Source organism: Colletotrichum fioriniae (assembly GCF_027942845.1).
Source record: "Colletotrichum fioriniae strain IMI 355084 chromosome Unknown scaffold_12, whole genome shotgun sequence".
Lineage (NCBI taxonomy): Eukaryota > Fungi > Ascomycota > Sordariomycetes > Glomerellales > Glomerellaceae > Colletotrichum > Colletotrichum fioriniae.
This window is the reverse complement of record NW_027076848.1, coordinates 207,998-221,110: the sequence shown is the minus strand read 5'-3', so window position 1 is coordinate 221,110 and position 13,113 is coordinate 207,998. Positions and strand designations below refer to the sequence as shown.

Below are 13,113 nucleotides of genomic sequence, written 5' to 3'. Positions count from 1 at the left end.
CCTCTGCCTTTTGTCCGCACTGCCGCTTCCCCGCGCTAGGTGGAACAAAGGAAAGTTTAAGCTCTCTTGACATGCGGTAACTTGCTCGAAACTCCTGACTAGCGCCGGAGTACTTAAGCTTCTTTTTCATCTTTGTTTTAGCACCGTTGGAGGCTTAAAGTTAGCTAATGACTTATTCCGCAAAACATCCTGATGGTAAACAATTGTTTAGAGTGAGGGAAAAAAGTCCGACGGTTAGTTTTGGGATAGGACTGCTGGGGAACCCCTGCGTCGATCACGGATCATCGTCTGAAGACGATTTTCTTAGAGGATTTGCAATAAGATCTTCGTCGTCCAAAAAGCATTGCCAAGAAATCCATCGCCAAGAGCTGCCTTCAGTACGATACAGCCAGAGAACACTGTCTGAGCGGCTGTCACTATCGCGCACCACAGACACCGCATACCTTAGTTGATGCTCACATCACAGAGAGCATTCAAAGTGCATTGGGGATCTATCGAATCCTCTCCAGTAGCCTGTCCGTAGAAGATTTGCTGATAGCTCATCGACCTTATTTTCAGTCATGGGCTATCCTAAGCGCATGCCAAAGGAAGGTTGGGTTTAGGGCAGACCCGGCACTAGCAAGAGCTTATTAACGACGTTGGAGTCTCAGGACATCGGCACATCGACTTGCCGCGGCTGTTTAACGCTTAATACTATGAAGGCGACGAGGCGAGCAGAATTTGAGGCTTACACACGGATCACCCTACCGCCTTCGGCTTGACGCGTGGTCGGAATTCCGGCAAATTGGTCGTCCAACCACCTGAGCCCAGACCAAGTCGATCATATGCCGGCTGTACCTACCTATCGGTAGATATCCTGCGGAGATCGCCTCCGGTGGGATGGTGTGGGCTCACACATCACCAAGCTGAGACACGTTATGCCTCGCCGACTCAGACAACCTTACGGAAGATTCCGTTCAGACTCGATTCTTCGTTGTCGTTTTCGCAGGCCGGTAGCGAAGCTGCTCGCTCTCATCACCGTCATCCCCTGGCTCACAATACCTGACAACTTGGCTTGGAACATCAGTATATTCACCACGGGATGGACCAGCTAACCCGGCAAAAGATGGCAGTAATATGCTTACGGTCTATTACCGTGGCCATTTGAGATGTCTTCCGACTCGAGAAGAGAAGACACATAACAGACAAATGACATTAACCCTCCCCCTACCCCCTTCCCCTTTTTCCGTCAACAGAAGTGACATTACCACAATGACTGAGGCAACCATCTTGAGACTGAAAGGCCAAGGGCACAACGAAGAAGCTTATAGCAGCTTGATGGTGCGAGATAACATTGGATATGCAGCGGAAACTTGCCTTTGAGCATGACTTTATATCGACATCACCAGTCTCCGTCATGGCTTTTCATGAATAAGATGAAGTGGACAACAGACTGCAGAGTAATCATGGAGGATATCAATGGAGCTTACGATGAGTTGTGCCAACACTGCAACAATGCCGGTTATATGCCATCGATGCATGGCTTTTTAGACTAGAATAACTGCTCTGTTACGTACCTCGTCGGGTCAATCTTTCGAGTTCTTCAACATTCTACACAGTAGGTAGTGAGGGGCCACAATCGTGCGAAGGGCTAGCTGGAGAGACTCTGCTCGCGCTAAGATTATGCTATTATTGCGTAGGCGAATTTCGTTTAGGGAAGGCGCTCCGAGTTAGCTTTGTCATCTTCCAGAGTTTCTTTAGACTGGAACCCAGTCCGACGCTCTCTTCAGGCTTTCCCACCCAAAAGCCCGTCTTTGCCTTACTCTTTAAAATGATAACTTCAGCCAACGAATGCTTGTTCGGCTCGGTTCGGCCCCGCCGTACTTCTCTTCATAGCTGCAAGTTCGGAGAAGGGCCGGGATATCCGCGTCTCGGAAAGTCCGCCTTAGACTATGGCGGGGAAGTGGGAACGCGGGGCAGGCAAATGAGAGAATCCACACTTCGATGCTACTCAAGTTCTTAAAACAGACCGGGATGTGATTGAAATGTTTGGTAAATAAAGCGGGAGACAGCTGCACGTTCGTAGAATCCTTAGCCATCAAAGTGACAAGAAGCTTTCTTCGGTCTTGAATATGCAGTTTCTGCGTTTCATATCCTTCGTTTCATGCCCTTTGGGTGTCCTGGGCTCTCTGGCAAATACATCTTACACCAATCCAATCATTCCAGGATGGCACTCGGATCCTAGTTGCACTTTTGTCCCTGAGTGGAATGAGACTATATTCTGCACGACGTCGTCTTTCATCGCCTTTCCGGGAAATCCTATCTATGCCAGCAAAGATCTTATCAGCTGGAGACTTGCAAGCAATGCAGTCAACCGGGTGTCCCAATTCCCTCTAATTCGCAACGGAAGTCAAGGCGAAGACCTTGGCATGTTTGCAAGCACTCTCCGCTACAATAATGGCACGTTCTACTTGATCTCAACTTGGGTCAGTGCCCAGCTCGGAGGACCAAAGTTTGTCATCTTCACCACAAAGGACCCATTTGACGACCTGTCGTGGTCCGACGCGATATGGCCAGAAACACCTGGCGACACAATTGATCCAGACATTTTCTTCGACGATGATGGCTCTGTTGTCGTTGCCTCTTCCGGAACACCCATCAAAGCAACTTACCTTGATCTCTCCACCGGCAATACCAGTGAGCCTTGGGACCTCTGGAATGGAACTGGAGGCGCAAACGCCGAAGGCCCCCATATCTACAAGAAGGATGGATACTACTACTTGTTGATTGCTGAAGGTGGCACTCAGCTAAATCATTCGGCAACTATCGCACGATCAAAAAGCATCAAAGGGCCTTGGGAAGCGGCACCTCAGAACCCCCTTATTTCCAACAGAGGCACCAATGAATACTTTCAAACTGTCGGGCATGCTGATCTCTTCCAAGACTCGATTGGAAACTGGTGGGGTGTTGCTTTGTCTACTCGCGGAGGACCGGATCTTTACAACAACCTCAACTATCCCATGGGCCGAGAGACCGTTCTATTCCCAGTCACTTGGCCAGTGGGAGGCTGGCCTATCGCAGATAAGGTTCGCGGAAACATGAGCGGGCCATTACCCGACAAGTCCCTTGTTCAAAGAGGAGTTGGCCCTTTCGTTGGCGAAGCAGATGTGGAAGATTTCAAGTCGGGGTCCGCCATTCCAGCGCATTGGGTCTATTGGAGAGCGCCTTTCAATGCCACACATTTCACTGTCTCTCCCCAGGGTCACGAAGATACTCTTCAAATGACTGCGTCTCGCGCCAATCTCACAAGAGATATCAACTTCAACGTCACGACTGAGGGCGTCACGTCTGTCTTTCGACGGCAGGAACACACCTTTTTCAACTTTTCCGTTGACATCGAGCTAGGCTTTGGAAATTCTGTCGGCGATGAAGTTGGAGTTTCGAATTATGTCAACCCTAATCAGCATGTCGATCTCGGTATCATTTACCAAGCCACTGGATCTGACAAGGGAGACAACCTCGAGCCTTACTTCCAACTCAGGGCCCGTTCAATAAACAACTCAACAGCTCCTGATCCAAGGATCGTACCAATTCCGCAAGAACTGTTGGGCCGAACTATTCGGATCAGGATATCTCCGAGGAACGAGACTCACAATGAGTTCTTTGGAAGCTCGGCAGATCATGGAGATTCTGAGCAGTCGCTCTGGGTCTTTAACAACGCGTTATTGGCCGGAGATGGAGCTACCACTGGTGGTTTGCTCGGTGTCTATGCTACCACTAATGGTGGGAATGGCTCCTTCAATGGGTACGTGGGAAGATGGAGATACGAGCCTATTGGCCAGAAAGTGGATTACAATATTACTATTCCAACATCAACTAAATAGCAGTAGACATGGCTGCCTTCAATATTTACATTTTAATACTGATACAACAATTTATCGCAATGTACCATAGTCTTTACATCGAGAAGAACTTGGTAAGGAAAAGATAGAAACCCACATAGACCTAAAGGATTACTTTACACAATGTGTAAGAGAAAGATTGGCATTAATTAAGACGTTAATACAATGGACCCTGCCGACAGAAGCTTCTTATCCAGTCATTTTTGTTGTTTACCGTCGTGAATACGTCAAACTCTTCAAGTACTTTGATTTGTTAAAGCTACCGTGTTTCCGAAAAAAGGCATTTCCTTGTACAGTGACAACTTGAGGTTGAGGCGCGGCCTTTCCCAGAGAGTGAAGTCTTTCTGACATGTGATCCAATTTTGGTTGTCGTGTTGCAGTTCGAAGTCCAAATTCTGAAGTACATGTACAAGAATCATGCGTATCTCTGCCCAAGCAAGAATGTATACCAACATTCGCACCTCGTGGCGGCGGGCCGCAGAAGGACTAATCAAGGCAATCGCTGATTATCGATTCGTTTTTCCATGCAAAGTTTCGGTGATTATATAGAATATCCATCCTAATAGTCAAGAAAGTCACTATATTGATTGTCCGTTGTGAATTTCGTCCCAATGCACTTCAGGGAAGTCTTCAGAAGGGCTGTCCAAAAGAGGCTGGTTAACATGACGCAAGATATCATCAAAGAAGGCCCGGATGAACGTCCTTGAGATTTTGACCATTCTCCTTCCATCAATCGGCCCTTGTGTCCGTGTCGTGCCGAAAATCTTCCAGAATCCCAGGTCGGACCAGTCAGGATGCAAGCTTCCATCCACCGAGAAGAGACGCCACCAGCCAGTCTGCCATGCTCGGTAGTTGTTCCAGGTGCGGTCGGAATTCGCGTTGTGGCCCTGGAAGCCGAGAATCATTGAAGGCTTTTTGAGGTCAGAGTCAGATGTGCTGTTCAGTCGGCCCCAATTGGCACCGTCGATGTTGATAGCAGCTGCTACTACATCGCTCTCGAGAGCTACGGTGAGAGCAGCAGAGCCCCCTAAAGATACACCGAATGTGCCGAAATCGTTGGTTTTAAAGGGAGCTTCAAGCTTTGACACGAGTGAGGGGAAGTAGTTGATGAAATGCAGCTGCTGGCTGACCCTGACGGCATGCAAGTCCTCTACCCAGTCAAGAGTGTAATTGCTAAAATTCGGCGGCAGTCCGTAGACACCCGTGCCGTTGGGGTACCGCACAAAAGGCTGCTCGTAAACGTGATCAAATGCAGCAACGGTGTATCCTTCATTTGATGCAAAGTCAGTCTAGAGTTTTGAGCAACGACAGGTTGAGGGGATAGCGAGTTTACCATGTGAGACCAGATCAGAGATGATGATGTAGTCACCATCGGTCGGTACACCCCAGCCGCCAGGTCCGAACAAAAGAGTTGGGCCGGTTTCTTCATCCAGATAAGTAGCATTCCACCGCAGAGTTGACGTCAAGTGAGAGCTGTTATAGTTCCACAGGTCGGTATACAATTTGGCAAGCTCGGGCTCGAGGTACGGCTTGGGACAAGGCGGCGCGTCGGTGGTAGGATAGTACAGTGTAACGAGATACTCAGTCGAAACACCATTCGGCCACACAACATCATTTGCTTCCAAGAAGGGGACGACGAAACGCTGGGCGCCGACGTTATGTCCGCCCGTGGGATCAGGGAGTGGTTCCCCAAGAACCGCACAGCCGAGCGACAAGTAGAACCAGACGGCTAGGGCTTTTGGGATTCGAACCTTCATGTTGGCGATCGAGGACGCCGTAAAGCCGTTCGAGACATTTAGCAATTTCAGTATCCCCCAACGTGATGTTGAAGGATTTAAGTAAGTCTCCTGGTATGGACCTTTTTCTTGGCATAGATATTTTGCCTCACGAACCCCTCTCGTTGCAGATGCAAGAACCTATTGACAGAAACAATGCAGCGGCGCAGTCAAATCAGCTTGAATTGAGGTCTCTACGAGAACTAGCCTTACCCAGATCAGGCAGCTGGGTGAACCCGTCATGCTGACAGGAGTCCAAATGTGCAACGTCGGGCAAATGGTTGTGGGCGTAGTGTGGGGGGGCCTCTTGCGAAGCGGCTTGGCATCTAGAGCGCCAGTAAGCTGACAGCAGAGTGGGTAATCTGAGGACTGATGATCGAGCTGCCTTCGCTTAGTGAGTTTAGATAAATAGCTGTCAGCCTCATTGTGGTGCCTTCCCGATGATTGGCGAGCCAATTCAGCGTCCGGCACTCAGCTCCATATGAGCTAGTCACGGTCCAAGGCTTGAAGTTGACGGTCTTAGTAACGTGAGAAGCGAGTAACCTCAGTTGCTACCGACTGCAATCAAGTGCGCTCTCAATTCTACTAGGCAGGACACATGAAAGATAGATCCAGTAAGCTAGCACGCTAGCTGCACGGGCATGAGAGGTAGGGGGTTCTCGATCAAGAGAAAAACAAGGATGGTATATACGTAGTACTAATTGAAGGACATGACGTTACCCATAAGCCTATTTCCGATACCACATTCTCGTGATCTTCGTCCGTCTCTGCTTTGCCTGTAAGAGGAATACGCCATGTAGTAGGGCCTCTGCAGTGGGTGGGCATCCGGGCACGTAGATGTCAACGGGTATAATCCGATCGACTCCCCTCACGACCGAGTAGCTGTAGTGGTAGTAGCCACCTCCATTTGCACAGCTGCCCATGCTGATGACCCATTTCGGGTCGGGCATCTGGTCGTAGCATTGTCGAACAGCAGGTGCCATCTTGTTTGTGACCGTGCCAGCAACGATCATAACATCAGCTTGTCGAGGCGAAGCGCGGAAGATGATGCCGAGACGATCTTGGTCGTAGCGGGGCATGGACACATGCATCATCTCTATACCGCAGCAGGCTAGACCAAAGGTCAAGGGCCAGAAGGAACCCTGGCGGGCCCAGTTGACGATGCTATCCAAGGTAGTTCTGTTTTTTTTTTTTGCTGTTAGCCCGTGATGGCTAGTGATGGGAGTGTCGAGATATAATGCTCTGATGGACTTACAAGACATGTTCGACGGCGTTAGATGGAGGCTTGATAATTTGGCTGTCAAAGGGGAGAGTGTTCTGTGGCACGATGCTAGTCTTCGTAGACTGTGATCTTGTATGGCTCTGATGGCTCTGGTGTTGAGGTCTAGGCATATATAATGTAGATGAAAGAGGAAGGGCATAAACCTGTGCTCGAGTGACCAGTCTTGGCGGATGATACCGCAGAACAGCTAATGAGATGGTGAGCCATGATGTTTAGGCCATGCATGTGCTTGAGAGGGCCGTTGACGACTGAGGAACCCGAGGGCCCGAGGAACACTTGAAGATAGAACCGACTTACAAAGGCTGGACATCTTACACGACTCAATAGGATCGGTCAAACGCGAGCATCGAGCAGAGGAAAAGCTGAGCAAGGCAGAAGGGTATCAGGTCGGTCAACTCTATCGTTTGCAGGAAAGCGCGCAGTCCCGGACATTATAAGAGACCACCGGAGGCCGAGAGCAGTGCGTCAAACATCAAGCACATTGATCATTTTATACGGGATCCAAATAACGGAAGGCCCCCATTGATGCATTACGCTGCGGTGGCCGCAAAAGCGGCTGTAGGGTGTGGTATCTTGGACACATCCCTAGTGCAGAAAGTGCTATTGATGAAGTAAGTTTATTCACTAGATACATATGGTTATGACACTATGACTATAAGACGAAATGCATGTTCCGGGGGCTTCCGGGTTTTCGGGTGGTGCAGTTGGACGTTGATGTTGGTGAGAAGTTGAGGAAGGAAGAGGTCAAGATGCAGATTGAAGTCGGGGGAGTAGCCTCTTTCCCTTTATTTTGTGCCAAGACCAAGGGTACTGTGATTCGTCAAGAGACCCACCACGGCACCTAGTGGAGCCGCGAAAGCGAGAGTTCCGTCCCAATTGGGATAGTAAATCCACCTGACCTCAGGGCGGGGGCCACTGGGGCTCACCGAGACTCCGGGGGTGGGATTTCTCCGGTCACAGACTGTCCTCGAACCCCTTGTCGCGGATGTGTGGGTCCTTCGTCCTGCCATCCCGCGTCATTCCGAACGCGTCCATCGGCTTAAACCCACCATCTTCACATTCTCTGTCGTTCATCCAAGCCCACTGCCAACCAACGCGATTTGATTACTGAGAATCCTAAGCCCAATTCGAATAGCCCGCTATCTCTACTGGGATTCTTCAACTACGCCGCCGGTAGACAGCCGGACCCGCCATGGCCGCTCCTTCAACCGGAGGTCATACCTGTGCTATTTGTGGGAAGCAGTATCAAAGAAGTGCTCATCTACGCCGGCACGAGTCTACACGTGGGTAGTCTTCTTGTTTCCTCCCTTCGTTTCTTCTTCATCCTTTCCGTAGTTCTTCTTTTGTGTCAAAATTTGCCCCTTTGGTCCTACAGCCTTGTTTTATTTCGGGCGATCTTCGCCTACTTCCCGCCTGACAGTGATGATTCCCCGGATTTATCGGGTGTCATTATCAAAGTACTCTCAGTTCGTTCCAGCATTCACTGTGACAGGATTCACCTTGCCTCTTCTCAATCAACCTTTGCGTAGTATATCAATCAGCCCGAGCTAGAGTTTAGCGTTTGATTGACTGCTTCGGGATGTTTTTTGACCTCGGTACTCACAACCTCGCAGACGTAGAATCGGCTAGGTACAAGTGCCTGTACTGCGAAAAGGCGTTCGCCAGACGGTTCGTATCATCTTGCGCACATCCATGCCGAAAATTCCACTAAAGCCTGGTAGAGATGTGTGCCGTAAGCACACAATCCATTGCCCCAAGAAACAAGACCAGGAAACCGTTCCAAATCTCAAGCGCGGTCAGAAACCCCGCGCATGCGACGCCTGCTTTCACAGCAAGCAGTCATGCGATACTTCTGATCCCTGCGTGCGGTGCGTCTCTCGCAAGCTCCCATGCACATATCACCGGTTGGAAGAGAGCACATCTGTCACCACAGATGCATCATCCTCCACACCATCCTCATCATTGGCCACCACCGCGGTAGGCACACCCGATAATGACAAGGACCGCACCAAAATCACAGTCGCTTTCCTTCTCGGTCTGACAAATCCCAACTCGGAAAACATACTCGAGTTCCTCGCCAGTGAAGCAGCTGCGAGAACCGAGGGCGATGGAATCGATCCAACAATGAAGGACATGCAAGTGCCCACGCAATACCCTCCAAACATGCTAATCGATGATGATTTCACGTTCCTCCCTTATGGCTTCGCATCAACTTTCGCCCCCGAGTTGATAGACTTCAACTCCTTGGATGTCTTATCAGAAAACATACTATCCAACACAAGGATGTCGTTTCTTGTGCCAGAAAGCCTGGAACCGCGGTCAGCCGAAATAATCTCGGGCTTACAAGAACTTCATCACAACCTAGTTGCCACGAATCAATGGTATGACGGCACCTTTGATCTTGACACGGCAAACTCGGTGTTCTCGGCAGGAAATCTGTGCCAATTTGCTGCGACCTATTTCCGAGTCAGCCATCTTGACTTCCCTATCGTTCATCGACCAGACTTTGGCAGTGACTACACCACCAAACAACTCCTTTTGGCCGTTGGACTCTCTGGGTCACTCAGATCACCCCCAAGCGACGATGCTCTCGCAGCCCGTGGATATCTCACCCTTGCGGAGGAATACATATTTCGTTGCCTAGAGCGTCTGATGCCCCCAGGCTCAGCGCCAGAGTTCACCCATGAGCTTGAAGAAACACTACAGGCAGCCCTCATGATTCACTCTGTTCAGTTCTTCCGAAACGACGTAGCATCACGGCGGAAGAATAGAACCCAGCGACTCCCGCAGCTTGTATCGGCCGTACGGGTTCTCGGTCTAGCACAGACCAAACATGCGCCCATATTCCAATACGAAGAATTTGTACGCAATGAGTCAAAAATCAGGTAAGCCCTCTGTACCCCTTTCAGTAGACACACCTTTACTCACAGACTTGTAGACTAGCAATTTGGACAGCGCTGGGAGACTGGCAGCAATGCGGCATGTTCAATACACCGCCATCGATGACGCCTGCAGAGTTGACTTGTGATCTGCCAAGCCCCTTGGAACTTTGGGATGCTAAAGACGCGGCGGAGTACTATGAAGCGGCCAACGCTCTCGGTGCCGATGGCTCCAGGAGGATTTGTTCCGTTAAACAGTGTACGGACGCGCTGATGGCTGAAAATTGGGTCGGTATGGGAAGTTTCCCGTTCCAGGATATCAGCGGATCCGACCTACAATTGTTGATTTTCGGTATGTTCAGCCCCTTTACTATTCAGTGTTGAAGCATACGCAAGGAGTAGACAAATCTAATGACAATAGCACTCAACGGCATGTTGGCATCGGCCAATCTCATGGGCGTCTTACCTGCGTGCGCGCCAGCCCTGCTACGTGCCGTTTCCAGGTGGGAAGTCATGTGGGACACGATCAGGGGTCGCATGGAGCCCGCCGCATTCGAAAAAGCAGGCATGATTCGGTACAATAGCGAGCTATGCTGGATAGCAAGAAAGCTTGTTCACGTCTCCATCTCAGGGGACAAGAGTTCTGCGTACATGCAGAAAGTTGGACACGATTCTCTTGTGCAACTGCATGAGTTCGTGCGCCAGTACCGCGATAGCTGAGTAATGTCCCCGATGGCTACCAGCGCGATTGAGCCGGATTCATTCAAGAGAAAGTACTTGCACGGGTACTGCTGTCTTTCACAACTCTCCTTCAACCATACTTATACTTCAAGATGATTCATGAGGAACCGGAACGTTGGAAGCGAAAAGTCAAATGTTTGTATCGTGTAGCCGTGTTAATAATTCAACGCTGATGGTGGGCCTTTCTAATGCTAGAAAACACGAATTCGATTTTGTTCGATCATCCAAACAGGACGGTGGCAGACAAGATTTGCACCATCCTCTGCCTCCTTTTTCTCCATCTTGCTAGTAAAGTACGTACAAATATTCTCGCCACAACACAACCTTCAGAAAGCAATGACCACCAATTCGGCATCCACGCTCAGAATCACTCTGTCGATATTCCTCACCGGCAAGAAGACACCCAGATCGCCGCGCATTTGGAGGCTCCAGTCTTCTCACCAAATTTACAAGTGACGCTTGCGCGCACAACCACCCTTGGAAGCAGCAGTCGTGGTGGTGGAAGCGGCAGCAGAAGTAGCAGAGGTAGCAGGAGGAACGCCAGAAGCAGCACCGCTCGGGGGAGCACCACTGGGACCGGCACCGCTGGGGAAGGTACCGCTAGGAGGGCCACCGGCGCCTCCGGGACCACCGCCGCCGTTTCCAGAAGAAGTATCGACACCACCGTCGGCATAGTAGTGAGCAGCGGCGCTAGCAGAGCTGGAGTAGTCGGCGGTGGTGTTGTAACCAACGGTGATCCAGGCCAAAACACCCTCGGAGATGTCGTCACCGAGCAGGACGTACTGGACAAAGGGGTCGTAGTCCGCGGTCGCTTCACCAAAGGCGATGCTGTCACCAGAGTTGAGAGTCAGTTCTTGGGTGTTGGTGTTGTAAGGCGCAACGGCCTCGACTTCCGAGATGAGAGTCTGGTCGAAGAATAGCTGACCGACGTGGTTCGTTACGCCGTCAACGTAGGTGTCGTTGTCTAGGACAGTGGCGCCCGTCGTCGTCTTGACGTGGATGTGGGTAGCACGGCCGGTGTAGTGGCCCGGGAACATGGTATCGAACTGAACAACTCCATCGTCATCGGTCTGCTGAACACCGCGGCCAAAGGTCGAGTTCAGACCGCCCTGGCCGGTGGCAGAAACACCAGAGTACACGCCGGTAGCATTGCAGTGCCAAGCGTCGATCAGGATCTCGGGCACACCCGCGCAGGTGGAGACGTCGACAAATTGGACGTCGAGGTGCAGAGGCACGCCGGACTGCCCGTCGGTCATCTCGCTGCGGATCAGCTCGCCGGCAACCCAGTAGGGCCCAATAGTGGTCTCGGGAACGACGACGCAGGTGGTGTTCTGGGCGAAGAGGGTAGCAGGATCGGTCTCAAGAGTGTATCCTGCGGAAGACTCGTGGTCGATAGCTGCCCAGGTGGTCAAGTCACTCTCAGCACGGCGGCGGATCGGAGCTAAACAAAAAAAAGTCAAATGTTAGCCAGGAAGAACGAAAGGGTTACCGTGGAAAACTTACCAGTCGCAGAGATGGCTCTCTTGGCGCGGAGCTCCTTGAGCTTGGCCTCACGACGTTGGATTGCGCGCTGCTTGAGGGCGACGTCGGCAGCCGAGCCGGCACAGGCGTCGAGAGCCCGGCGGGTGCTGGCGGCAACAGATCGGCGCAGGGCCATCTCGCGCTTGTGAACGTGAGGATCATGCTTCTCTCCCGGGTGCGCAGTAACACCTGTGAGTGCGATAGCCGCCAGAGCGAGGCGGGAAACGGTAACCATTTTGTTGGATCGAGATGTCAAAGTTGAAGATAGCGAAAGTAAAGTGAAAAAAGAATGTGATTTCTCAAGATCTTGCTCAAGTGAAGAAGTGAAAGAGAAGAGCTTAGAAGGACTGATGGCGGTGAGGAAAGAAACAAGAACTGCTGAACTTCGCCATGGCTCGTCGTCTTTATGTATGCCATCTTGCGGAGGGAACAAGATGTCGTCACGCTTGACCATTTACGCCTCCGAATCACACAGCAAGGGCAAACAACAACATCGCAATCTTTTGCAAACTGCGTACGTATGAGTGACTCGTCATCAGTCCTCGGTCCAACGCATGGGTTTTCACATCGACTTGCAGTCACGCACCGTCTACCGGAGGGATTGAGGCTGTAGTCGGATGCCAAGCCCCGGTATGTGGGAGCTTGGGCGGCGGAGGGCAGATCTTAGTGCGACGCTGCTACTTTGCGGGGAAACGGCCGGCGAATCACAGAGACCTCAATCAAATCACCCTCTCCTTTCCGAATGGTTCGGACCTTTTAAGGGGTAATTAAGCCAAGGGTTAAAGATAAAATCAAGCGTAATGCCATGTGGGGGGGTCTATGTGGATCAATGGATTATGGATTAGCAACCCGTCGGCGGTTCCCTTTGTGGCGTTGCTAGTCTCTACCGACTCAATTTGTCTCGGGTGAGTAGCCAGAAATATTCAACGTGGACGTTTGCATTGCGGACGTTATCGCGCCCTCGGCGGTCCAGCCGTGTCTCGCGTCATAGCCACCGACATGCCAGGAGCACCTAACCAACCTCGATCTCGGGA

General features: G+C 51.0%; 3 protein-coding genes across 3 annotated transcripts; all 3 read right to left on the bottom strand.

The window, feature by feature from the left end:
- Positions 1-4,459: 4,459 nt before the first annotated feature.
- Positions 4,460-5,638, bottom strand: N0V96_009262 (uncharacterized protein; the record flags this gene model as incomplete). Its single annotated transcript, XM_053195891.1, has 2 exons — positions 4,460-5,148; positions 5,215-5,638. 2 exons carry the CDS (start codon positions 5,636-5,638, stop codon positions 4,460-4,462), a joined length of 1,113 nt encoding a protein of 370 aa, XP_053046624.1.
- A 746-nt stretch (positions 5,639-6,384) lies between these two features.
- On the bottom strand, positions 6,385-6,918 carry N0V96_009261 (uncharacterized protein; the record flags this gene model as incomplete). The annotated part of the gene is made up of 2 exons (XM_065758593.1): positions 6,385-6,767; positions 6,912-6,918. 2 exons carry the CDS (start codon positions 6,916-6,918, stop codon positions 6,385-6,387), a joined length of 390 nt encoding a protein of 129 aa, XP_065612658.1.
- A 4,086-nt stretch (positions 6,919-11,004) lies between these two features.
- Positions 11,005-12,314, bottom strand: N0V96_009260 (uncharacterized protein; the record flags this gene model as incomplete). Its single annotated transcript, XM_053195888.1, has 2 exons — positions 11,005-11,999; positions 12,062-12,314. 2 exons carry the CDS (start codon positions 12,312-12,314, stop codon positions 11,005-11,007), a joined length of 1,248 nt encoding a protein of 415 aa, XP_053046621.1.
- Positions 12,315-13,113: the final 799 nt, after the last annotated feature.